Source organism: Saccoglossus kowalevskii, chromosome 18 (genome assembly GCF_978046115.1).
Source record: "Saccoglossus kowalevskii chromosome 18, keSacKowa6.1, whole genome shotgun sequence".
Classification (NCBI taxonomy): domain Eukaryota; kingdom Metazoa; phylum Hemichordata; class Enteropneusta; family Harrimaniidae; genus Saccoglossus; species Saccoglossus kowalevskii.
The window spans coordinates 26,507,386-26,535,368 of NC_140658.1; the positions used below are offsets into that span (position 1 = coordinate 26,507,386).

The 27,983-nt window shown below is 34.3% G+C and overlaps 1 protein-coding gene across 2 annotated transcripts; it reads right to left on the reverse strand.

The window, feature by feature from the left end:
- Window positions 1–445: 445 nt before the first annotated feature.
- Window positions 446–27,942, reverse strand: LOC100377246 (uncharacterized). 2 transcript variants are annotated; one of them, XM_078013454.2, is made up of 7 exons: window positions 27,664–27,942; window positions 13,756–14,068; window positions 9,586–9,902; window positions 9,291–9,380; window positions 4,954–5,590; window positions 3,794–3,886; window positions 446–3,197 (listed from the first exon to the last, which is right to left on the reverse strand). In XM_078013454.2, the coding sequence occupies exons 1-7, from the start codon at window positions 27,826–27,828 to the stop codon at window positions 3,139–3,141; spliced, it is 1,674 nt and encodes a 557-aa protein (XP_077869580.1). In that variant the 5' UTR covers window positions 27,829–27,942; the 3' UTR covers window positions 446–3,138. The 2 variants fall into 2 exon arrangements, with proteins under 2 accessions (XP_077869580.1, XP_002739758.1); XM_002739712.4 differs by having other exon boundaries at window positions 3,794–3,883; window positions 27,664–27,941.
- Window positions 27,943–27,983: the final 41 nt, after the last annotated feature.

The following is a 27,983-nucleotide window of genomic DNA, read 5'->3' on the forward strand; positions in this document are numbered from 1 at the left end:
AAGTACTCTGCTGCCCTCTATTGATGGACAATATCCGAAGACCCAACATTGACTTCTGGTCTCCACCCCACAAGAGGAATACAACTGCACAAATTTAGTTTTCATTGGTAAAAGGAGGTTACCAAAAAAAAAACGCGTTCTAGATTTTTAGTATTTGTCCTTCAGCATCTCACACATAATCTGAGCAATTATAATTCTGTAGGAGGTAACATTTCGAGATGTGATTTGTTAGATAAATACCTTTCAAAATAAACTAAATATGCAAGATGAAAATGATCAAAATTTGGAGATATGAAAAAATTTCACCATACAGATGCTAATTTTGATCATATTTTCTTGACTCAAATTTGTTTCTGATTTTCAATATTCTAATGGATTAAACAATAAGGATGACAAATTCTTCAATTAATCTCATTCAAATGTAAAATAAATAAAATGAAGACCATTTAGTGATAGTATTTATTATGAATTCATAAATTCAAATAAGACATTTCAATAAAGTTGAGATCATTACATGGTCAAAAAGAAATTGCCCAGATACCTTTTAAAACGGAAGGAAATAACCCAGTGTAAAATTCATAATAACGTAACAAGAATACCTTAAAAGAAATCCACAATTGAATAACAGGTAATTTTAAAGTATTAGAATGGAAGTGAAAATGAAGAAATATCTATTTTGCTTTTATATAATTATTTACAATTCATTGCACTGTAATTTGAACATCAGTTTTTTTACTATTTTTTTTTTTACTATTTTTTTTTTAAATATATTTGTCGTTCATAAAAGATTTGCAGTAATTAACATTGTTTCAAAAATGACAAAAACAAAACCACTTATCATTTAAAACTTTTTTCCAAAAAGGAAAACATTTTTCCTTATAATGGCAGGAAGTCATTCCCTGAAAACAATCAGTTACTGAGGCTAAGAATGAAATATTACGATATGTTTTTACTTTCCCAAACTGGAAGACCAACAAATTTGTAATAAAAACCTGTCAAATGGTACTTTTTGTAAATTGAGTGTAATTTCATTGTAATTTAATTGACAACATAATTACTCGATCCTTCTTTGGTCAAATTTTAATTCCTGTAATCTGAATACAGATACTACAAAATATTTCATTGGTCAATTCTTGGCTCTGTCTGACCATGCAGTCCCTGTAATCTGAATAATGTTGATTCTTATTCATTTGCTTTGGCTCTGTAATCTGAATAATAGCAATATTTATTTGATTTGGTCAACCATGTTCCTATAACCTGTCAAATTAAAGCTTTTAAAACAGGCCTATAATGTAAATGGTATGCCCTATTTCAATGTCTGAAATTCTAATTGGTACTGCCCAATTAGCAAACTCAGTGTAATCTTCATTGTCCTCATTGTGAAAGTTATGTGATATAAATCATTATATCCAGCAGGGGCAATCATTGATATTTTAAGTGAAATATATGCTCAATAAATTCTACCTTCTGGGCTCAAAAAGGACAAAAAAATTAGAGATAAAAAAGTTAACATAAATATAACCAAGTGCTGAAATAGCATTGCCTCCCACATCTACTGAAAATGAAACCCATCATGGAAACTCAGGATTGTATCTGTAGGGGGCATGGGTTACTATGACACAGAACAATAACTTTGTAAATTATACAAGCCCAGAAGCCAATTATAATAACGATAATACCAATAAACACACAAAAAAATATAACAAATCTTTAACCCACAGACACAAACATGAAATAATTGGCTGGGGAATAATATTAAAACATCAAATCATTCCTTCATGCATTGACATATCGAAAACAAATTGTCATAAACACCTAACCCTCTTGATTTGTAAAGGTCAATGTCCTTTTTGATATGACATACAATGTATTTATATATAGTAATTCAATAATTTCACCAGAATATTCTCAAAATGTGGCACAATTTTTGGTAAAAAATTTATTTGCTAAAATATATTGCAACTTATTTCAAAACTGTCTAGCATCTTCTCTAAGCACAGTTTAATTTAATTGATATGTTTGCAGTCTGCTCAAAATATCCAGCTTCATAAACAACTGCCGTAGTACCTTCTATTTATACTATTTCCCAAGAACAGGTTTAATAAATGTTATCATTTTCAATGAAAAATCAGTCACCATTTTCGTTAATCTTGTGACTGTCAAAGTCAACTTTTGTTACCTTCCAACAAAAAACAAAACAAAAAAACATAATTTTTTCCATATTTTTTCAAAATATCTGTACAAGATCTATATGAAATTATGGAAAAATTTATAAAAATGTGCAAAGTGTTACTTTTTTGTGAGAAAAAGTTAAAATGAAGCTTGTAACGAACAAGTTCTTTTTAATATTCATAAAACTTACCAGTTTTGGGTTTCTCGATCAAACGGCCAAGAAAAATTGAATCAATATTATTTGTTTTCTTGTTTTGGGGTCCATTCATTATAAAATATTTTTTTTTAAATATTATTATTATATTAATTTATATTCATCTTACTTTTGAGATTGAATTACGCTCTGTTAAAAGGGGAAGTGGTCTTCGTACAGTATGTGGTATATACAACACAAAGACCACTAGTGGACAGAGCAAAGATGTATAAAAGCAACAGACATTTTTTTTAAATTCACTTATTTGTTCTTTGCTTGAGAAAAAAAAATTTTAATTTAAAAAAAAAACTTTTGTGATAAGGCAGAACTGTACTACTTCCACTGTAGATATTTTTTCACTTGACAAATGTTATCCTTTCATCATTACACACATCCATCAGCAATAAACTGGACATCCCTATTTTCTTATTGTAAATTAAAATTCCCATGTAAAACATACCTCATCACACCCAACCTGGACGCATTATGGAATAACCCTCTACTGTTCAATTTAAGTAGGTCATTCCATTCTACTCATTACAGGGGTGGGAAGCCCACAACCACATAGTTTTCTGTAAACATGTGACACGCTTCTATTTAAAATACATGTACGATATATATATAATATATATATAATATATATGTAGAATAGACAACAGTGAAAATTACTTAAAAGGTGGTTTTCTCTGTTTTAAAAAAATAAGTTTTCAGTGAGATGCCTGGGTGTTTCGATTTACCCAGCACCATCAGAAAAAATCTATCCACTTTTATTTTTACACATCTCTTCTAACTTTCTTCTTTCTTTTTGTTGGTTTAGCTTCAATCCATTCTTCTGAAAGAAAAGAAAACAATCAACATCTGTATTACAATTTCCTTTAAAATGTTGTTTTCATACCAAAGATAGATTGGAACAAAGTTAAAATCTACAACTTTTCACTATACAGATAATCACTTTCAATGATAATGCTTACAATAACACTTTAATCTCGTAAGAGACAAGAGACAAGTCGGTGAAAATCTCGACATTTTGTAGCTGTGAAAATTTCATTGGTTTCCAGAGTCATCAAGTCACAGTAATTTTTGCAAAACTTGTGTCATCAAATCGTGAACCTTTGTAAGCTGTAGTTTTAAATATAGACTACAGAACAGACTGATGTCCTGTTGTAAAAAAGAACTGACGTAACAGACTTGATTGCCAAAAAACATGGGGGGATATTTAAAGTCAAATTTTCAAACTATTATGACAAGCAGACATTTCAAAAGATGATGACTGATTGGTTTATTTGATATGGAGTACAATTTGTGTAGCACTTAATATGTTATTATATCATTTTAATCCTTATCCTGCCAGTCACATGTAATTTTACATTGACTTGAACAGATAAGGATCAACACCAACACAAACTCAAATCAAATTATTTTTCTAACCTTCTGGAAGTGTTACCACTGGTGTGTCATCAGTTTTTGGAGCAGTCTCTGGCACCTCTGCAGAAGGTATTGATTTCTTCTCTATAGTATCTGCTTAAAATAAAACAAATCATGATGTAAGTGTGACTTTCATTCCATCATACAACACTGCATGTGATGTAACTCTTTGTTGTTGCAGGGAATTCTCTGACTGATTGTCCCAGTGTGGGGCATTATCTAGATAACCATGGGTCATTATCTAAATAACCATGGGGCATTATCTAGAAAACCATGGGGCATTATCTAGATAACTGTGGGGCATTATCTAGATAACCGTGGGGCATTATCTAGATAACCGTGGGGCATTATCTAGATAACCATGGGGCATTATCTAGATAACCGTGGGGCATTATCCAGATAACCGTGGGACATTATCTAGATACTGCCTGCCCACCATCGAGATACAAAATCAACACTTGTGTCAATTTGAGAGACCATGACTCTCCGAGACTACGGGTACCATGTATTTATAGAAAATCCAAGTTATGGTACGAGACAACGCCAGGAATTCAAACTAGCAACTCCAATCATCATCAAGGCCATCTCTCATCCTTTAATCTATCAAGAATTCAATATCGGTGGTCATAAATATTTATAAGTTGATTATGCAGAATAATGTCCACCTACAACATCTTTAATATGTAAATTAAACAAAGCCCGAAACATGTGTACAAATTATACCAACACAATCAGGTGATTGGCTGGTACAAACTCCAGGTTAATTGATGTATTGTCAGATAATGCATGACACAACCTTAACAAGAAAAAATTGGAAAAAGTACAATTTCAAAGTCGACTTTTGTTGCCTTTAACATAATAAACCTGTTTTTCATATTTTTTTTTTTTAATTTGTTTAAGGCTTGTGGACAATGAGAAATTATGCTCATTTGGTCTAAAATGATATGAAATTGCATAAAAGTATGCAAAATGTAGCACCTTTTTGGCAGAGAAAATCTAAGAAGTGTTAAATTCGGTATATTTGTTTGTTTTCTGGAGTTACTTACTGGGCTATTGCCAGAAATATGCACCTTCGACAAGTGTCTATATATAATGCAATATATTTACTGGTATCAATTTATGCAAAACAAAAGATTACATGCAAAACATTACATAACAATTACCTCTATCATCCTTTCTCACTGAATCTTTTGTAGGACTACTAGGGACCTTTTTCTTGGGGCTTGACTTTTCTTTCTTGTCCTGGTTAGAAGACTCTGATGGCACTTTCTTTTCAGGGGTAGATGGCACTTTTTCAGGACTTGACTTGGAAGCTTTCTTCTTTGGAGACCCACTAGCTTTTTTGGGTGATGCAGGTGTAGTTTCCTTAACTTCCTCAGCATTTATACCTTGTTTCTTCTTCAGTACTTTTTTAGAAGAATCTTCAGTTTTCTTGGTTTCTTGTTTCTCCTTCATTGGGCTTGCTTGCTCCTTCTTTGGGCTGGCCTGTTCCTTCTTGGGGCTGGCTTTCTCCTTTTTAGTGGTGGCCTGTTCTTTCTTGGGGCTGGCTTGCTCCTTTTTTGGACTGGCCTGTTCCTTTTGGGGGCTAGCTTGCACCTTTTTGGCGCTGACTTTCTCCTTCTTAGTGGTGGCTGGTTCCTTCTTGGTGCTGGCTTGCTCTTTTTTAGTGCTGGCTTGCTCTTTTTTAGTGCTGGCTTGCTCCTTTTTAGTGCTGGCTTGCTCCTTCTTAGTGTTGGCCTGCTCCTTCTTACTGCTGGCTTGCTCTTTCTTTGGACTTAATTTCTCCTTTTTGGGCAGATCCTGAAGACATAATTAATGAAAATCATTTGTTAGACGCCCCCAGGGTTTGACCAGACCCCCATACAAAAAGTTTGCTCAATCTGTTCTATACCCATGATGTATCCTTGGGAGGAAAAGATGTATAATAATAAGGTTATTATGAGGTTACCGAAAAGTATGCACTGAGACAGTATGACGTTGCATCGACCTGCGTTGTCGATACTCCCACTGTACTGTCTTTGTGCATAGTTTTCATTATCCTTGTAATAACCACATATTACTTGCACTGAGAAGTGCATGTAAAGCCAACATTGCATTTATTTATTAAAATATGATAATATTTAATAAAAGACTAAATACAATTATAGCAATTTGAAACCAGTGTAGCAATCATTTTACTTTAATCTGTAATGTTCATTACCCAGAATGATTTTTTGAAAAAATCTGACATTTCAATAATTTCGAAAAGTAGTTTTTAGATCGAATACCATTCAACATTGGTCTGAGTTTCAGTTCCTCTATTAGTAAAAGAAGCATTTAACTTGCATACAGTCTATTTATTGGTTTTTGGTGATTTTGTGAGTGTATATAAACACCGAAAGCTGGTTTACCATGAAAGCCAGGTACAATCATCATTTCTGTGGCAAGTGGCCATCTATTGTTTGTTTTGTGGACTGGCTTTCGCCATTTATACTCTCAAATATTTTATTTTATTGAAAAAAACACCAAAACACAAACAAGAGACTGTTTGCAAGTGTAAAAAAGCATATGAATGATATGTGTGTTGGTTTAATAAATTTATGAGATACATTTCAAGTATAATCATTTAGGTAGACATACTTCTAACAAAGAATCTACATTGTACATATGTACTAACCTTTCAGTATGTTTAATAAAACTGTCACAAAATATATTCATTATAATTATATTTATAGACCATTTGCATTTGTGTGGTGACATGTGTGGGCAGATTTGAATGGAAAATGTGTGTTAGCTAGACATTGGGTTGTCCATATCCACACGATGCATCAAAGATTTTTTTTTTTATGCTATGCAGATTCACAAATTTCAAAATGGTCGGCATTTGGAGTTTTAATGCTAAAATGAATGACAAGTATACAACATTGGTTGCCAAATGTACTTTGCCAAATGGTTATTATTATCAAAAAATGTGAATTATATGAGGTCATTGCAAGTTAGTACAGTAGAGTATCGAACAAACATGTACATTTGTAGCAGAGGTTGATGTGACCATGTACCAGTACTGTATTTGTACATAATCTGCAATAACCTTAAAGTGCCTGTGAAATGGCTGCTATTTTCACGCCTAAAATTATCAATTGATACAGAAATATTATTAATTTTTATGTTTCTAAGCATGAATTAATTTTTTTAAGTGAAAAAATGTGTTTTAAACTCAGTCTACGGCAACTTTATTTTTGTGTATTTTAAAACGAGGCTCCTCATTAGCTTCTCATTTGCATACAGAAATTCTCCTTGTGACGTCAGAAGGGAAAGTCGCATGGCAGCTTGCATTGCCGATACGTGTAAATAAGGCAAATTTCTTGTGCAGTTTTCTCGTCTTTGACTAAATTTTCACTTATGTACTTGTTCGTCGAGGAAGAATGGACCATAATGAACACATACCGGTAGTATAAATTGTTGTTGCATGGGGTTGAGTTAGATGAGAAATATGTCCGTTCTGGTGTAGCTGGTCACCGTGATCGTCACCGACACCGGCACACGTTTGTACACTGTTGCTGGACAAAATAGAATTTGACGTCGGAATTATCTCATTATTTAGCAGGTTACTAGGCACGTCACTACACTGTTTTATTTCATTGATTGTCTGAGTAAAACTTTCAAAATTAAAATAAAAGAGAACATATTTTAACATTCTAAACATTAGACTACAGTGATCACTATAAAATAATTAAAAAAAACGACAAATCACAGTTACTAAATAAATGACAGCCGCGTGGAAATAAATTGACATTTTGTTGAAATAGGTGAACGCGTCGGGTCACGGCGAGGGCAAGTGCGTTAAAAGCGGCGTTTAATTGGATAACAAAAATAATCGAGATCGACACACATACAGATAAATTCAGAGTGGCACAGAGTGGATTCGAGTTAGCGTGATCCATGGCGTGATTGTCATAATTATAACATCGTATTAAAACTTTATTTGGTGGAAACACATTGACCAAGCCCGGATTCTTATTTCATAAATTATTACGCAGATCAAGCTGCAAGCATGGAGGTAAAAAAGGACAGAGGTGTGAATTCGACATTCAACACCAATCACCAAACAATTCAGAAACTTTTAGCCTTCGAAAATGAAAACAGTTAGCAGTGTGTAAGGACTGTGTAATTTCCTGTTTGTCCGACGCTTCGTTTTCGTGTCACTGTCAAAATTATTGCTACCTTTTACTTAAAAGGGCCTAAATGGCCTCTATAAAACGATAATCAGGATCGCAAAAAAAGTCAACTGATTTGAAACACTTGCTGGACGTTCTTCTCTCTTCTGAAATCCGCCTCGGTGATCATGGGCTGGTCCGGAATCTATTTCTTTCAAAAGTGTTGCGTCAGGTTTACGTTAAGTGGCTTTCGTCCACCTTCGCACCTTCGGATCGATTAGAAATGTGTGAATACATACACTATGACTATACGTTTCACTGCAACTGCCCACAACACAACATGTAAAAACTCTCTCTCAAAAAAAAAAAAAAAAAAAATAGACAAAAAAAAAAAAAGAAAAAACGCCGACCCAAAAATGTATATCGTTTAAAAGTATACTGAACGACCAGTGTTATTACGACTCGGGGGTATGACTTCCTCTCACATTTTGTCATTTGGTGGCGCACTTTCGGCGAGTCGGAAATCCGGAAACAGTCCACCGTTTCACGATAGGTGGGCGTGGCTACAACACGAGAAATATCCCAAATTTACTTGGATACGAGTAATTATTTTCAGCAAAAAAATCAATAACTGCCCATATAAGTGGGACACAGATCTAAAATGGGAAACGTGAGGGTGGGCATTGCACAGGCACTTTAAGTCAATATATTATACATGTACATCCTATGAACTTTGATCAGACATCTTGAAAATTGTTCTATACTGTGGAATACTTTATTTTCGCTGGAATTAATATTTGCTGTAAAAGCTTTTGGAGCGTTTTGTATGGACTTTATTTTCACTGATTTTTGATGAGTTTAATGTGAAATATAGGAAAAAAAGTATATTAGCTGGATTTTATTTTCACGGAATCATCCCTTCAGCGAAAATAGCGAAAATAAATTCCAAGCGAAAATAAAGTATTCTACAGTAATTGAAATTTACATTTCTTACTATGATAGGTGCAGATAACCAGTACAATGTAACAAAATTACACTATGCTGTAAATTACGGTGATACAGTGATACAGGGGTGTAATGAATTTTTTGAAATTTCTGAGGATATAATAATATAACCCATCAACCCTTTGAATGTAAAATCAAATTTTGTCACCTCCTCCCACAAAATAAGTCTCCATGATTTTCTCAAAACCGTTTTCACCAAAATTTGAAAGACATATAACCATGAATGGAAAATTATGTTCATTTGATAAAAATTATGGAAGAAATTATAGAAAAATACATAAAAATATGCAATATTTTTCACCAAAATTAATAGGAAATGATGTACAACTGTGGATGCAGAGATGAATGCTATAACTTACCTTCTTTTTAGCTTTTGTTGGGGATGGTTGAGGTTCTGAAAATTCCTCTTTCTTCTTCTCTGTAACAGGTTTGTTTTCTTTCTCAACCTCCTAAAAACAATAAATAAATAAATCTGAATTTTAGACGAAATGTGGTATTTTTTTTTTTAGAAAATACAATATTTTCCTATGAGAATAGAAAGTTTAGTACAGGCATACACAAAATATACATGTACTTTCATCAGAATGATATGAGATACGCATTCTGGAGAAAACTGCACGGATAGAGTAATAAGTTAACACAAATGGCGCTTACCTGTCTTACTTTTCTTTCTCGTTTCTTCTTTGGTGCCTCAGTTTTCATTTCCTCAATATTTTCTTTATCTTCTTCATTCTTAACATCCTGTACTTTCTTCTTCATCACTTTATTTTCTTCCATCTTCTTTTCCTGTTCCTCCTGTTTCATCACCTCCATTGCAATTCTCTCAATCATTGGTGAACTCACTGGAGATACATTTCTGTTCATTTGACGTTCTTCCAAGTTGTTTTTCTTCTTAGCAGCCGCTTCATCCTCTTTCTGTTGTTGACGACTCAGTTTCTTTTCTCGTTTGGTCATGGGAGTGATCCATTCACCTAGAACACGGAATATTTAAAATTTTATAGTTTTATATATTTACACATATTTGTTGTTACATATGAAATTAATATAAATTTGGCACATGGTCAGTGAAATCAAAAAAGGCTAGGATTTCAATTTCCTAACAGTAAATTATGCAGGGATTTCATCAGGAGTACAATGCAATGCACTAATGATCGATGTTATGATTACCTTTAAAGAAACTGTAGAAAACTATATATGAAAAATATGTAGTACCAATAATTTTGAAAGAACAATTTTAGTATTCAAAGGACTGTAATTATGGCATTAATCAGACTTTGTAGTTTTGCTGAGCTCTAGCAGACCTACAAAATATGTCAATCATATGAATAACATTTTGAGTTTTTAAAAACTTCTTTTTATATGATTGAATCGTGACTAAACCAGTAATTATATTACAAAGTTCCCGTTATCAAGTTTAAGAAATAAAGTTTTGTTTATCGTAATATAGTTGGATATATGAATGGTCATGAGATATGGATTCAGAACTGCATTTGTTAAAATGGCTGTCAGTTGGCCATTTTAAATCTGATTTGAAAAAACAAAATGACATGCATCAAGATCTTATAATGTCCAATATAAGAAGTAAGTTTGAATAAGATTCGTCCATACATGACCAAGCTCTGATTCCAGAATGGCAAAAATGCTTGACTTGATGAATTTTTAGCATAATAATGGTGACTATTTGGCCATCTTGAATCGGTTCATAAAACAAATATTCATGCATAAGTCACCCAAGATATGTGATGTATTTTTGATGTTTGCATGTCCGAGATACAGGTGGACCACATGCACACACATGGGTCAGAACATAAGTCTCTGCTGCTGTGTCCAAACAGAGAATAAAAACCTTCAAGATAAATTTGCATTAAGTCGCATGCCATGTTTCATATCAATAATCCACACAATCATTTTATCTTTTCAGGGTGGTAAATGCAATCAATATAAGCTCCAATATGTTCTTAGGTTGACATGCGCAGACACAGAAGCTTTTGACAGCTTCACCTACAGTATCAATTGATAAAAAAAACATCAACAGACACTGACAACTATCACCAGATTAGCCTACAGCACAACATTTATATTTATACAAAATTTAGTTGTCTGTAGATGTTACACTAAGAAAATATTGTGAGCTTATATAAATTATATAAATAATCCCTATTGTTTTATTTTCTCCTGATTTCTTCATTGTTTTTTTTAAAAAGAGAACCGCTGAACAGATTGCCATCAATTTTAGGAAAATTATGAACTTGTGCACTTGACTTTCAAAATTTTTATTGTCACATGGTTTCAGCAGCCATATTGGTGTAAAGTAAATAGTAAAACAGGAAGTGGTCAATTTAACATATAGAAATTTAGGCGAGAAAGTCTGGTGGTGAAAAGGTTAAAAAAAACAGAAGTTCTCTACATGATTTATCATACTTCCGGGGGTTTCAGCAAGGTGACAATATCACTGATATATGATATACTGTAAAAGGGTTAATTATTCACTGGGTTTTAATTTTGCTTATTTCGCTGACTGGAAAAATGCGCTAAATTAAAACCCAGTGAATATGTAAAATTGAGCATAGAACACATTATCTAAATGATAAAGCTGTGAATTTAAAACCCACTGAATATGCCTGAAAATGTAAATCAGTGAAATTCAAACCCAGTGAAAATTAGTCATTTTTCAGTAAGATCAGCCACCTTAATAGATTAAAAGTGGAAACTGTGCACATGGTTGAGGAGATTTAAATGACTAATAGTTGGCAATGTGACCTCATTAAATATGTGCATATATAATTCCTGGAAATAGATTATAACTGGATACTGTGCACATGGTTGAGAAGATTTAAATGACTAATAGTTAGCAATGTGACCTCATTAATTATGTGCATATCTAATTCCTGGAAATAGATTATAACTGGATACTGTGCACATGGTTGAGGAGATTTAAATGACAAATAGTTAGCAATGTGACCTCATTAATTATGTGCATATCTAATTCTTGGAAATAGATTATAACTGGAAACTGTGCACATGGTTGAGAAGATTTAAATGACTAAATGAATAGTTGGCAATGTGAACTCATTAATTATGTGCATATCTAATTCCTGGAAATAGATTATAACTGGAAACTGTGCACATGGTTAAGGAGATTTAAATGACTAATAGTTGGCAATGTGAACTCATTAATTATGTGCATATCTAATTCCTGGAAATAGATTATAACTGGAAACTGTGCACATGGTTGAGAAGATTTAAATGACTAAATGAATAGTTGGCAATGTGAACTCATTAATTATGTGCATATCTAATTCCTGGAAATAGATTATAACTGGAAACTGTGCACATGGTTAAGGAGATTTAAATGACTAATAGTTGGCAATGTGAACTCATTAATTATGTGCATATCTAATTCCTGGAAATAGATTATAACTGGAAAATGTGCACATGGTTGAGGAGATTTAAATGACTAATAGTTAGCAATGTGAACTCATTAATTATGTGCATATCTAATTCCTGGAAATAGATTATAACTGGATACTGTGCACATGGTTGAGGAGACTTAACTGACTAATAGTTGGCAATATGACCTATTAATTATGTGTATATATCTAATTCCTGGAAATAGATTATAACTGGATACTGTGCACATGGTTGAGAAGATTTAAATGATTAATAGTTAGCAATGTGAACTCATTAATTATGTGCATATCTAATTCTTGGAAATAGATTATAACTGGATACTGTGCACATGGTTGAGGAGATTTAAATGACAAATAGTTAGCAATGAGAACTCATTATGTGTATATCTAATTCTTGGAAATAGATTAAAACTGGAAAATGTGCACATGGTTGAGAAGATTTAAATGACTAAATGAATAGTTGGCAATGTGAACTCATTAATTATGTGCATATCTAATTCCTGGAAATAGATTATAACTGGAAACTGTGCACATGGTTAAGGAGATTTAAATGACTAATAGTTGGCAATGTGAACTCATTAATTATGTGCATATCTAATTCCTGGAAATAGATTATAACTGGAAACTGTGCACATGGTTGAGAAGATTTAAATGACTAAATGAATAGTTGGCAATGTGAACTCATTAATTATGTGCATATCTAATTCCTGGAAATAGATTATAACTGGAAACTGTGCACATGGTTAAGGAGATTTAAATGACTAATAGTTGGCAATGTGAACTCATTAATTATGTGCATATCTAATTCCTGGAAATAGATTATAACTGGAAAATGTGCACATGGTTGAGGAGATTTAAATGACTAATAGTTAGCAATGTGAACTCATTAATTATGTGCATATCTAATTCCTGGAAATAGATTATAACTGGATACTGTGCACATGGTTGAGGAGACTTAACTGACTAATAGTTGGCAATATGACCTATTAATTATGTGTATATATCTAATTCCTGGAAATAGATTATAACTGGATACTGTGCACATGGTTGAGAAGATTTAAATGATTAATAGTTAGCAATGTGAACTCATTAATTATGTGCATATCTAATTCTTGGAAATAGATTATAACTGGAAACTGTGCACATGGTTGAGGAGATTTAAATGACTAATAGTTAGCAATGTGATTGAATGTTAAGGATTATGGTAAATGTCATATGCCATTCAAGTGTAATAACCTATCAACACAAAGTAAAACAAATGCATTGCTCACTTCTATTATATATTAAAGGGAGGTGGTTGGTGCACAGCATGGATTTTGTGTAAACAATGTATTATACACCTGTTGTACATATAGCTATGGGACCTGTATGGAAACATTATGTGTCGCCCTTTAAAAAATAAACATACACTTACCTTCAGGTACAGTGGCTGAACGTTCAGCAGTTTTAGCTTTCTTCAGTGGTGACTGTTTCACGACCGTTACCTTTTGTGGTGACTGATCTAACGGAGCTACCGCTTGAGGAGAAGGCTTCAGGGGAGTTGTTTTCTTTCCCACATTCTCGTCATCAGCGCTCTTCTTCACCTTATTCTGCTGTTTCTTTACTTTCTCTTTCGGTGAACCTGGTTCACTAACTTTTACGTCTTTCTTCGGTGCGGGTGATGGGGAGGGTTTGCGTTTGGCACTGTCATCTGAACTGATATGTCCATTACTGGTTGGTTTTTCTTTCTATAAATGTGGTTAGAATGAAATGTATCAAAAAGATTAACTCAAAAACTAAAATGTGGTTAATCCAAACTGAACCAGCATCTAAATCACTGAAATGTGATTAAATTTTAAGTGCCTTAAATTCACAGATGTCACATGTGTTTTACATGCTTTACACAGAATGGCAGCTATGGTACGCAATAGTCCATGAAGACCACATACTGCAAACTTGCATGCTTTGTCTTAAGCTGTATATTTCACTAATTTTGTCATATTTGTTATTCCCTACATGTCAATCACACTTAGAATGATAACACGGTACACAGTCAGAAGCTAGACTGAGTATAATTCTTGTGGAGATTAGCTACTTCACTAATTCAATATTTGTCTACATGTACCTCAAAACAACTTAATTTTGATTTCCATAATGCACCATTTTGAATGTTTGTATGTATAGCGTATGCGTATGAGAGGTCAAACTAACATGACCTTTGTTTTATCCACTGACTTCAGACAACAGATGGTTTTCTAGCAATATTATTGTGTTTTTTAAGTCTGTTATGCAATGAAGCCATTTTCTTAGGCGTTTTTTTCTGCCAAATTTTATTGTCTTCAATATTAAGGTAGAAGCCATATTTTTTTAACAGTTGGTCATAAATCGCATGACAAATTTCATTGGTTTATTGCGTAAAATCATGAATTTATTACCCCATGGCACTACAATAGCTTTCTCGTGTGTGCTGCAGTGACATATTTTGAGAAATTTGTTTTAATATTTTTCAAAAATCACCATTTTTAGAACAATTGAATAGAACACAATTTTAAAACCCCGATTTTTGAAATAATTGAGAACAGCAAAAAAGTACCCCATCATTAACAATATACAATTTGTTCAGCCAATGTCACCAGCCTGCAATTCAGATATGTATTATCTCTGCCATAGAAACCTATATTAAAAGCACTATAATACCTGTACTGCCAAAATGACCACTATCCATTAAAATCCAACAACTGTTTTCTCAGTGACTTTTTTTAAGTCAATATCCAAATTGCCCAAAATACAATTTATTGGAAAATGAATAAATTCTAGGCATTTGAAATCATGAGTAGGCTTCTAGCCAGTATTAACAACGCATATGTCTAGATATTTCTAGATATTTTTTTTTCAATGTTATTCACCGTTACTTTTATTTATATTGTCATTATATTGTATTGTAACAAAATATGAATACAACTTGGGTTTTGTGTTTCGTCATTGCACGTGTCAATTTGAAACCTGTACATCACATTTTTTTTTTTCAATTTAAAGACACGTTTATATGAGTGAGAATAGGAAAAAAGAAAAATTGTTTACAAAATTTAGAGTTAGTAAGTATAATTTGGAAATAGAAAAAGTAGACCCAAAACTAGCAGCGAATGACATAATATATCAAAATGTCATAAAATTTTAATTGAAAATGAGGAACATTTCTTGCTATAATCCAATAATTTTTTTTTATATGGAAGTGAATGCACAATAAAATGATGTTTAATAAATGTTGAATGATCATAATACAAAAAAAAAATTAAAACACGTCACCACAACGTTCCCTGGGATGAGAAGTAAACACTTTTTTTCATTGACTTTAGAAATGGAAAAATTACACTACTCAAATTAACGACTTTCAAGCTCTATTAAAGTTTTGTATTTTGTGTTTTTACTAATTTACATAAATGAAAACATGTGATTATTACACAAAGTCATTGTAAAATAATATCCAATTTCGTTCACTGTTATTCATCATGTAAGAAATCTTTCAAAAACCAAAAACAAAATCTTGACTGTGCCAGTCTAATGCCTGCCAATACACACAGGTAACATCTGGATAATAAATTTTATGGTTGATTACCCAGAGTTGGGAAATACTGAAACTGCCAAAGATAATCCACTTTTCACATGACACCGTGTATTATTCATAAGCATATTTGCATAGAAGTATCCATGGCTTATAATAGGTGAGAATGATGTACATACACACACAACTTCTTCACAAGGTGTTACACACACACACAATAAAACCCATCAAATTCCATTTGAAAACAGAGCTGTGTCAGGATGGTCTGTTTGTCACCATGGTTTTCTGTTTGTTTCTCAAAATTGTAATTGAAATAGACTTATTCATTGTTATCACATGCTTTCATTTTCACGCTGATATCATGGTTCAGAATAGGAACATCTAGGGTACTTGGCAGTCACATAACGCATTCAATCATTTGTATGACCTGTTGCTACACAGAGAACACTTGTTCAAGATGGCAGAGCTCGCAAAAGTTCGGCATCTATTTTTTTTATTTTAGGCCTCAGTAATAATAGTTTTTAGAATTTATGTAATTATATTACATAAAAAAATTAATACATATATGTTTACAAATATATTGAATAATTGCAGCAAAATTATGTGCAGTGGTCATCATGCAATTCATGTTGAATTCTTTGCAAATAATGTATTTCATACAATGTTGACAAAATCATTAACCTTCCACTATGCAAGAGAATGAAATCTTAGTGTCATGGATTTGTTAAATACAAGTATACTTATGTTTTAATCCACTTTTCCCAGTACACGCAATTAGTTTTTTGGATTAAAATCACAACACAGGTGGACATCAGCTTTAATTTGAAACGACTAACCTGACGATTTAAAGAGAGCAGCTGTCTTCATTGTTTAGATAGAAATATATTTGCAAACTGATTGTACTTTATAACAACAGTTTGGACCAACAGCTAAATAAAAGACTAGCAGCCTCTTGGCTGAGATAGCTCCCCAGTTAGCAATGAACATTTCAATTAAAGAAATGAAGATATCATTAGAAAATGAACAAATCTGAGAGAGGTCTATCTGTAGTACCTATATATATAGTATGAAAGGAATCGCACTTGCGGTTTTTCACAATAAGTCTAAAATATCACTTTTTACCAAAAAATGACAAAAATATTCATCAAAATTAGAGAATTGAAGATATCATCATGAAATGACCTGTAGTACCTATATATATAGATATATACATATATAATATCAAAGCAATTGCAATTTTTCACCAGAAGTCGAAAATATCACTTTTCACCTAAAATGGTCTACCCAAGGTACATAAACAAAAAGTGTAGATATCGTCACGAAATGAATAGTTCTGGATATTACAACAACAATCTGAATAGCGATTTACAAGATTTACATTTCTAATTGCAAGTGTCATTTATAAAAAGTTGAACACAGACATTTTACCAACTGATCATGGTTGGTTGATTAAAAAATTGTACAGTAATATCACGATAGTATATGGGACACATGGGAGTCACTTTCCCATTCAATTAATCATACATTGATCACTCACTTTATATAGTTCAAAACACATTATATAATTAAAATTGTCATTAATATTGTCAGGACATAAGGCAGTATATGCCTCCAGAGATTTCAGATACTAAATATCACCTGTTAATGGATAGTGCTACCAAGCATGACTTAATTATGGATTTGTGTGCAATATAAAAATGACAGATAAAGTAGTCTGAGTACTTTATTCTCTCCCCAATAAGTCTGTTATAGAGACTTAAATTACGATTATAGTCAAATAGATCCATTTCTCTCTCTCAGTGGAAATTTGTTATGGATTTCAGCAATAATAGTGTCCTTAAGTAAAATGCTCAGTTGTTATATACTGACAATTATAGCAGCCAGGCGCTCCCAGGATTGTCACTGAGAGATTGTTACTACACTACACTACACTACACTACACTACACTACACTACACTACACTACACTACACTACACTACACTATACTACACTACACTACACAGCACTACACTACACTACACAGCACAGCACAGCACTGCACTGCACTACACAGCACTGCACTGCACTGCACTGCACTGCACTACACTACACTACACTACACTACACTACACTGCACTGCACTACACTACACTGCACTGCACTGCACTGCACTGCACTGCACTGCACTGCACTGCACTGCACTGCACGTAATGGTTGCATTGCACTGTACTACACTGACTGCACTGCACTAACTGTAATGGTTGCATTGCACTGTACTACACTGACTGCACTGCACTGACTGTAATGGTTGCATTGCACTGTACTACACTGACTGCACTGCACTGACTGTAACGGTTGCATTGCACTGTACTGTACTACACTGACTGCAATGCACTGACTGTAATGGTTGCATTGCACTGTACTACACTGACTGCACTGCACTGACTGTAATGGTTGCATTGCACTGTACTACACTGACTGCAATGCACTGACTGTAATGGTTGCATTGCACTGTACTACACTGACTGCACTGCACTGACTGTAACGGTTGCATTGCACTGTACTAAACTGACTGCACTGCACTGACTGTAATGGTTGCATTGCACTGTACTACGCTGACTACACTGCACTGACTGTAATGGTTGCATTGCACTGTACTACGCTGACTGCACTGCACTAACTAATGGTTGCATTGCACTGTACTACACTGACTGCACTGCACTGACTGTAATGGTTGCATTGCACTGTACTACGCTGACTACACTGCACTAACTGTAATGGTTGCATTGCACTGTACTGTACTACACTGACTGCAATGCACTGACTGTAATGGTTGCATTGCACTGTACTACACTGACTGCACTGCACTGACTGTAATGGTTGCATTGCACTGTACTACACTGACTGCAATGCACTGACTGTAATGGTTGCATTGCACTGTACTACACTGACTGCACTGCACTGACTGTAATGGTTGCATTGCACTGTACTACGCAGGCTGCACTGCACTAACTGTAATGGTTGCATTGCACTGTACTACACTGACTGCAATGCACTGACTGTAATGGTTGCATTGCACTGTACTACACTGACTGCACTGCACTGACTGTAACGGTTGCATTGCACTGTACTAAACTGACTGCACTGCACTGACTGTAATGGTTGCATTGCACTGTACTACGCTGACTACACTGCACTGACTGTAATGGTTGCATTGCACTGTACTACGCTGACTGCACTGCACTAACTAATGGTTGCATTGCACTGTACTACACTGACTGCACTGCACTGACTGTAATGGTTGCATTGCACTGTACTACGCTGACTACACTGCACTAACTGTAATGGTTGCATTGCACTGTACTACACTGACTGCAATGCACTGACTGTAATGGTTGCATTGCACTGTACTACACTGACTGCAATGCACTGACTGTAATGGTTGCATTGCACTGTACTACACTGACTGCACTGCACTGACAGTAATGGTTGCATTGCACTGTACTATGCAGACTGCACTGCACTGACTGTAATGGTTGCATTGCACTGTACTACACTGACTGCAATGCACTGACTGTAATGGTTGCATTGCACTGTACTACACTGACTGCACTGCACTGCACTGACTGTAATGGTTGCATTGCACTGTACTACGCAGACTGCACTGCACTGACTGTAATGGTTGCATTGCACTGTACTACACTGACTGCAATGCACTGACTGTAATGGTTGCATTGCACTGTACTACACTGACTGCACTGCACTGCACTGCACTGACTGTAATGGTTGCATTGCACTGTACTACACTGACTGCAATGCACTGACTGTAATGGTTGCATTGCACTGTACTACACTGACTGCAATGCACTGACTGTAATGGTTGCATTGCACTGTACTACACTGACTGCACTGCACTGCACTGCACTGCACGTAATGGTTGCATTGCACTGTACTATGCAGACTGCACTGCACTGACTGTAATGGTTGCATTGCACTGTACTACACTGACTGCACTGCACTGACTGTAATGGTTGCATTGCACTGTACTACACTGACTGCACTGCACTGCACTGACTGTAATGGTTGCATTGCACTGTACTACACTGACGCACTGCACTGACTGTAATGGTTGCATTGCACTGTACTACACTGACTGCACTGCACTGACTGTAATGGTTGCATTGCACTGTACTACGCAGACTGCACTGTAATGGTTGCATTGCACTGTACTACGCAGACTGCACTGCACAGACTGTAACGGTTGCATTGCACTGTACTAAACTGACTGCACTGCACTGACTGTAATGGTTGCATTGCACTGTACTATGCTGACTACACTGCACTGACTGTAATGGTTGCATTGCACTGTACTACGCTGACTGCACTGCACTAACTGTAATGGTTGCATTGCACTGTACTACACTGACTGCACTGCACTGACTGTAATGGTTGCATTGCACTGTACTACACTGACTGCACTGCACTGACTGTAATGGTTGCATTGCACTGTACTACGCAGACTGCACTGCACTGACTGTAATGGTTGCATTGCACTGTACTACGCAAACTGCACTGCACTGACTGTAACGATTGCATTGCACTGTACTAAACTGACTGCACTGCACTGACTGTAACGGTTGCATTGCACTGTACTACGCTGACTACACTGCACTGACTGTAATGGTTGCATTGCACTGTACTACGCTGACTGCACTGCACTAACTGTAATGGTTGCATTGCACTGTACTACACTGACTGCACTGCACTGACTGTAATGGTTGCATTGCACTGTACTAAACTGACTGCACTGCACTGACTGTAATGGTTGCATTGCACTGTACTACACTGACTGCAATGCACTGACTGTAATGGTTGCATTGCACTGTACTAAACTGACTGCACTGCACTGACTGTAATGGTTGCATTGCACTGTACTACGCTGACTGCACTGCACTGACTGTAATGGTTGCATTGCACTGTACTAAACTGACTGCACTACACTGACTGTAATGGTTGCATTGCACTGTACTACGCTGACTGCACTGCACTGACTGTAATGGTTGCATTGCACTGTACTACACTGACTGCAATGCACTGACTGTAATGGTTGCATTGCACTGTACTAAACTGACTGCACTGCACTGACTGTAATGGTTGCATTGCACTGTACTACGCAGACTGCAATGCACTGACTGTAATGGTTGCATTGCACTGTACTACGCAGACTGCAATGCACTGACTGTAATGGTTGCATTGCACTGTACTACACTGACTGCAATGCACTGACTGTAATGGTTGCATTGCACTGTACTACGCTGACTGCACTGCACTGCACTTCACTTCACTTCACTGCAGTCACTGTTCTACACAGACTACACTACACTACATTGCAGTGCACAACAACACAAAATGCATTTGGTTTTTATGGGTATTTAAAGTGATTGTGAATATACAAGACAATAAACAATCCACCATAATAAAACCATTAACCTAAACACACACACCACATCATATCATATCATATCATCATACAAGTATGAGCTGCTCAATGTGATATGAGTAACTGAGTGAAAATGTTACAAAGTCACACATATTTGTATCTGAGAATTATTGCAAATTGATCTAACTATATTTTGACATAATATACCAGTATAATAAAGTTATTAAAACTATTATATATTAAAGCAATAAACATTTGTCAGTACCGGTATATCACACGGTTTTGCACAGACATACATGTATGACATAAATGAACAAGATGTGTTAAGGTGAGTTTATATTGCAGCATGCTTCTGTGCAAAATGGAGTGGTATACATGACAGTACAATGTGCTAGTATGATTTTTAAAGAAAAAGAAAATACAAAACTCAATTCCCTTAATCTGAAATATTACTTTCAATTTTCACCTACATGTAGTAATGTTTAAATATTACAATATCCAGTTTGATTTCATTTCATAATTATTTATTGCCAGACATTCTGTTGACATCCCCACCATACTAACACACACACACACATGCATGCACACAATTCATATATACAATTTATTACATAAAAGCCTAAAATGATTTGTTAACTTTCATTATGGTGTAATAAATGAAATTATTATTATTATTATTCCGCTATTGCTATATTTGAACATATTTATTGAGTCATACATTAGTTTATTAACATCAGATGCAGTATTATTACAGTTTTCAACAAATGTCACTAAATTTTCCTCCCAAGGCAAAAGTATGGTTAAGGATGTATTGCCTAGTGACTACAATGATCACATATCACCTTGTTGTCTAGGAAACAATTCAACAGACCTCTTTCGGCATCAGAATAACCTTTTTTTTTTTATTCCTATTACAACATTTTAATATTATTACTTCTAGTGTTAATTTTCTGTCACAGGAAAACGAAGGTTGGTTCTATAGATGGTGAAATCTGGTTTAAATTTTAGGCTATTTGGATATACACAAGGTTTTAAATGCACTGGTCTGTGAATATATTCAATAACTAAACTTGCATATTCTCTGAGTTTTAAATTTAGTGTATTTAAGCTTTCTGCAAAATAAACAAAAATAAAACCCAGTTACTAATTATGCCTATATACACGTAGACAACAACACAGCTTTGAGGATGAATGCAACTAATAAGTAAATTTATCCCTGGAACGCAGATTCAACTTTTCTCACCATAAACAAATTTTAAACCCAAATAAATTTTTATAATTTTTTTTAAAATTTTGATCAAGACTTTTAGCAATAGGAAATTATGTCCTTTTGGATCAAAATCAACTTGACTTTGGAATTTCCTTATTTAATCCTCCTGTGGCAATTGTTCTGAATTGAAAAATGCTCAAAATACAGTTATAACAACCGAGGTTCCTAATTCTAAAACTAGTTCTTGTATCAATTATTCTTTAGACTTTCAAATAGCCAGTCACAGGAAAACATTTTAGGACACTCCTACATCAAAAGTATTAGCCTTTACCATTCTTTTACAGTTATGAGCCGTGTTTTGCCAGTTTTTTAGATTTTTTTAAAAAGTGAACCATAATTAATACAAATATGATAAAATGTTAGGACGTACATACATAGATATGTAAATTACTGATTATACTCCGGGGTTTATCCTGACCATGATTAAACTAGGCTTTATTTGCGAGTAGAATTTATTATATTTTTTGTTTGTGACATTTAATATTCCAATTGCACAAGTCAATCTAGTCACTGTAGGTACAGCATGCTATTTTAAGCAGTCTTTTTGGGGGCAGTGCACTATAACGTAACGGTGATCAGGTCTGCTTACAGCGCAAAGCACATTTATTTTCATGTAAATAAGTTCATACATGTGCCTGTAACTTTGATTACGCAACTTGAAAAATATTTTCTGTATAAATATTAGTGTCTGACATTAGACTGTTTCCTCATTTGGAGAATAAATGTTTATTATGTGACAGTTGAATACCCAGGTGAAGGGTGTTAACAGGAGGGTTACTATAGTGCCCAGAAGGGTTATAGCTATAGCATCACTAAAGTACCTACTTGGGGCAGTAAGAGAGTTACTATGGTACACAAGTGACAGAAGAAAAACTATAGTAAACAACCGTAATTAATGAGATATTTCAACTGAAACCTATTTTCAATGAAAACAAAGTACATGTATGTGATGCATTTTACTTCTTCAAAGCATGAACAAATGACATATGATTTTATTCATTAACATATACAAAGCTGTCGCTGTGTAATTATCAACCATTGCCCACTGGCAAAATAGAACCAGGGAAAGCCAGTGTTTCTTTGTACGAAATGCCAGCCACAAAATAAACATGCATAAAATACACATGTGGGAGATAAATTTACAGTTGTGGTAGGTTTTGGTACAGTCTATTTCACGACACTGTTAAAATAATATTTACCAGTGTTATATCGTGACACGTATCAATCTCGCCACCCCTGTTCTACACAATGTCATTGTACAATGGTACTAGTATGTACCTACACCATTTCCATTAATAAAAACACCCCCTGGGATCCCTACTTTCCACTCTAAAATATGGTTCAATTGGATTACAATTCTCAACAAGCAGCCTATCGGCTGAGATAGCTCCGCTGTTAGCAATGCACATTTCAATTAAAGAACTGAAGACATCATTAGAAAATGAACAATATGTATAAGTATCAAAGCAATCGGACTTACAGTTTTTAACAAGAAGTCGAAAATATCACTTTCTACCAAAAATGACAAAAATATTCACCACAATTAGAAAATTGAAGATATCATCACGAAATGAACAAATCTGAGAAAGGTCTACATGTAGTATCTATATATGTAATATCAAAGCAATTGAACTTTTGGTTTTTAACAAGAAGTCGAAAATATCACTTTTTACCAAAAATTTGAAAAATATTCAACAAAATTAGAGAATTGAAGATATCATCACAAAATGAACAAATCTGAGAGAGGTCCACATGTAGTACTTATATATGTAATATCAAAGCAATCGGACTTACAGTTTTTAACAAGAAGTCGAAAATATCACTTTCTACCAAAAATGACAAAAATATTCACCAAAATTAGAGAATTGAAGATATCATCACAAAATGAACAAATCTGAGAAAGGTCTACATGTAGTATCTATATATGTAATATCAAAGCAATTGAACTATTGGTTTTTAACAAGAAGTCGAAAATATCACTTTTTACCAAAAATGACAAAAATATTCACCAAAATTAGAGAATTAAAGATATCATTACAAAATGAACAAATCTGAGAGAGGTCCACATGTAGCACCTATATATGTAATATCAAAGCAATTGCACTTGCGGTTTTTAACAAGAAGTCGAAAATATCACTTTTTACCAAATATGACAAAAATATTCACCAGAATTAGAGAATTGAAGATATCAACATGAAATGAACAAACCTAAGAGAGGTCTACCCAAGGTACATATACACCAAGTATCAAAGCATTCAGGCTTGTAGTTTTCAAGAAGAAGTCGAAAAAGTATAACAGTGACACGGACGACGACGGAGACGGACAATCACTCATATGATAAGCTCCGCTCGACAAAGTCCACAGCAGAGCTAATGATAAGATACACAAGATTGCATCATTATGCAACGTTATCAGATGTTTTTAGCTACTAGTACCTACCTACTCTATCAATGATGGTCAGGTCATATGTCAAGGTTCAAAGGTCATACATACACAACAACACACTATCAATTGTATTCAAATGACATACAAATGTTTTATCACATACTTTTTTCTAAAATACTCATTATAAAGTACTTTGTCTGTGGGAATCTCAAAGACAAGAACAGGTGCAGAAGAACATTTATAAATAATGTCATATGGTCATCATATAACCCATTGGTAGTGAGTTGAGTGTAGTAATACCATGCTACTCGTTACAACCTTTGACCAAACTTACAAATTGGTAATTAAAACACAATTATTTTTGCATACTAATTAACTAAAATGTAAAATATTCCCATTATAAACCCCCTCCCAAATCAGTCACTCAAAGCTCCACTGTGTTGAGTTTGATACGGCTCATATGTGATGAATACAATGCATAAAAAGTACATTGTTAGCACAGGATTCAAAAGAGTGTGGCAAGGAGACTGTGCCTCATTAACATTCAAGTACAACTGCTCTATTATTAGTTATTCTAAAGTAACTGTTACATAACCACCTGTGTTAAATTAGTATGTACATTGTATTTGAAAATTGATTTATTTTATTCAATGTCATTGTCGTATATGGTCAATATTGTGTATTCAGATAACATGGTTACTGTTAACCATTTTATTTCCACATTTAGTTTTGACATTTTCATAATCTAGCAAAATTTGTGAGCATGACATTTTGCAAAAGTCACTGTGACTCCCTAGGACCCTACTGAAAGTCACTGTAACTCCCTAGGACCATAACAAAAGTCACACTGCTGTCTTCAAGATTCAAAATGCATTTTTATTGCTGCAAAATTTTGTAGTTTCTCAGTCTCAAAAAATGTGTTTGAATAAAAAAATGTATTTACAGTATGTCAATAGTCACTATTATCTTGTATGGTGTAGAATATATTATTTTTAACTTGAAGTTTATATTCACCGAAGTGGGTAAATGCAGTGAAAATACTCTCACTCACTGGTTGCATGGAGTTAAATGCCAAAATCAGTCATTATGCTAATCCAAAATTTGCTGTTTTCAACAAAAATAAATATGAGCTAAAATAAAGTAATTAGTAGCACATTTCCAAGAGCTTATACTGTAGAAGTAGATAAATTCACTGGGTTTAATTTTAAGGGATTATATATTGCAGTAATATTTACTAGGTTTTAAATTAATGGTTTGTGAAGGAACATTCTACTATTAACTTTGTATGTCCTTATTAACTAGTAACTAGCTATCAGTGGAATAATCAAAAATATAATCCAGCATATAATCAAGTCCTAGAGACTAAACTAATAAAGTTACAAGTGTATGTATTAGAGTTCTGATATTAATAGAGAAAATAAGATAATTTAAAAACAGGGAAATAATAAAACACACTCAACTAAAAACAGAAAAAAATAATGCATAGATATGGAGTGTTGAATAAATTAATCAAAGTAAAAACAACACTGAATTTTATATCCAGGTGATGGCTGTTGCTAAGGCATAATAAATGCATTTGCCACATTCATCAAAATTTGATGAATATTCCATAGAAACAGATGGTCTCACAACAGAATTGGAAAATTCAATTTTAGCATTGAGGTAATAAGCAGACAAGTTCACTGACCTTTACCCTTTAGCTATGTATCAGTAACAAAGACATTCATCTATTTGACCTCCAAATTGTCTATTGTTCTGTCTTTTTCTCTCTTTTGGCGAGGGGTTCATTTATATTGGGAATGTATATCTCTATTCCATTGTGATATATGTGGGTGGCAGGTGGGATATTCTTTTCATTTGAAACATTTGCTTGCAATATTTTAAAAAACGCTTGAATGATTTGTTTCATTAAGACATTCATGAAAACCATTAGCCGTTTCTTAAATGGGTGTGCCTGTGTTATAATTTTTAAGTCATTGCTAAAAAAAAATCATACAATACACATGCATTTACTGTTAGGGGGGGTTAATATTAGTTTTATTGTAATAATATTAATTCTTGTGTGAACAGCGGGTGGGGAAAATGAGATACAGACACCAACCCGGAAATTGAAAAGGAAAATAATAAGATTACGATTTGTCGAAATCTTATCTTCAAGATAGCTTGACTCGTCTCTCCTTTTAACTTCAGACATTCGGTGGACCACAACAAAATTTTATCGGATAACGAAACAAAAATTTGAATGATTCGTCGATATCTGCAACCTGTAGAAGAACGTTTCTACATTATGCACGTTCCGTATTCGTTTCGATCATGCACATATGTGTACTCTGGAAAAACCCACTATTTAATATAATATTTTTTCCAAAAACAGAGAGAATCCATACACCGATCAGGATAATGTTTGGTTTTATCGCTCAGTATAGTGTTTTGAGACAACGTTGGCACACTCTCAAAACACACATAGTGGTTGGTCTGTGAGCATGAATGAAATATCGGTCAGCTGGTAGGGGTTTGCCTACGTGGACAAACTGAGCGAGGACTCGTGCGATTTTCAGTCATTTTGTCTGTAAACAGGACACCATCGGACAAAATGTACACACAGACGGGAAGAGTACAGCTACATCTTGTGTAATCCAGCGTTTAAATGATTAAAGAAGAAACAGCATTGAAGAATGCAGCAAAAATCTGTTGATATAAACCTACCTGCTTGAGACGACGGCGTCTGCTCTTCTTGTCGTCCGTATCGAAGTCAAAAGACGGGGGTGGACTCGTCGCTTTGAAGCCGAAAGCAAACACTAAACCAACCAGAACAATCACACTGACCACAGGCAGTGAAAACTGCAGCGTTGTTAGCTTGTCGATCTCCATATGTCAATGAAATTCTGTGTAATTCTGTTCCAAAAACTAAAAAATAACTAGCGAGCACGGAACAACAACACACTACCTTGATTCAATGAGTTTCAATATGGAAGCAATACTGATGACGTCACTTAGTAATTGGTTATTAATTCCGTGACGTCATC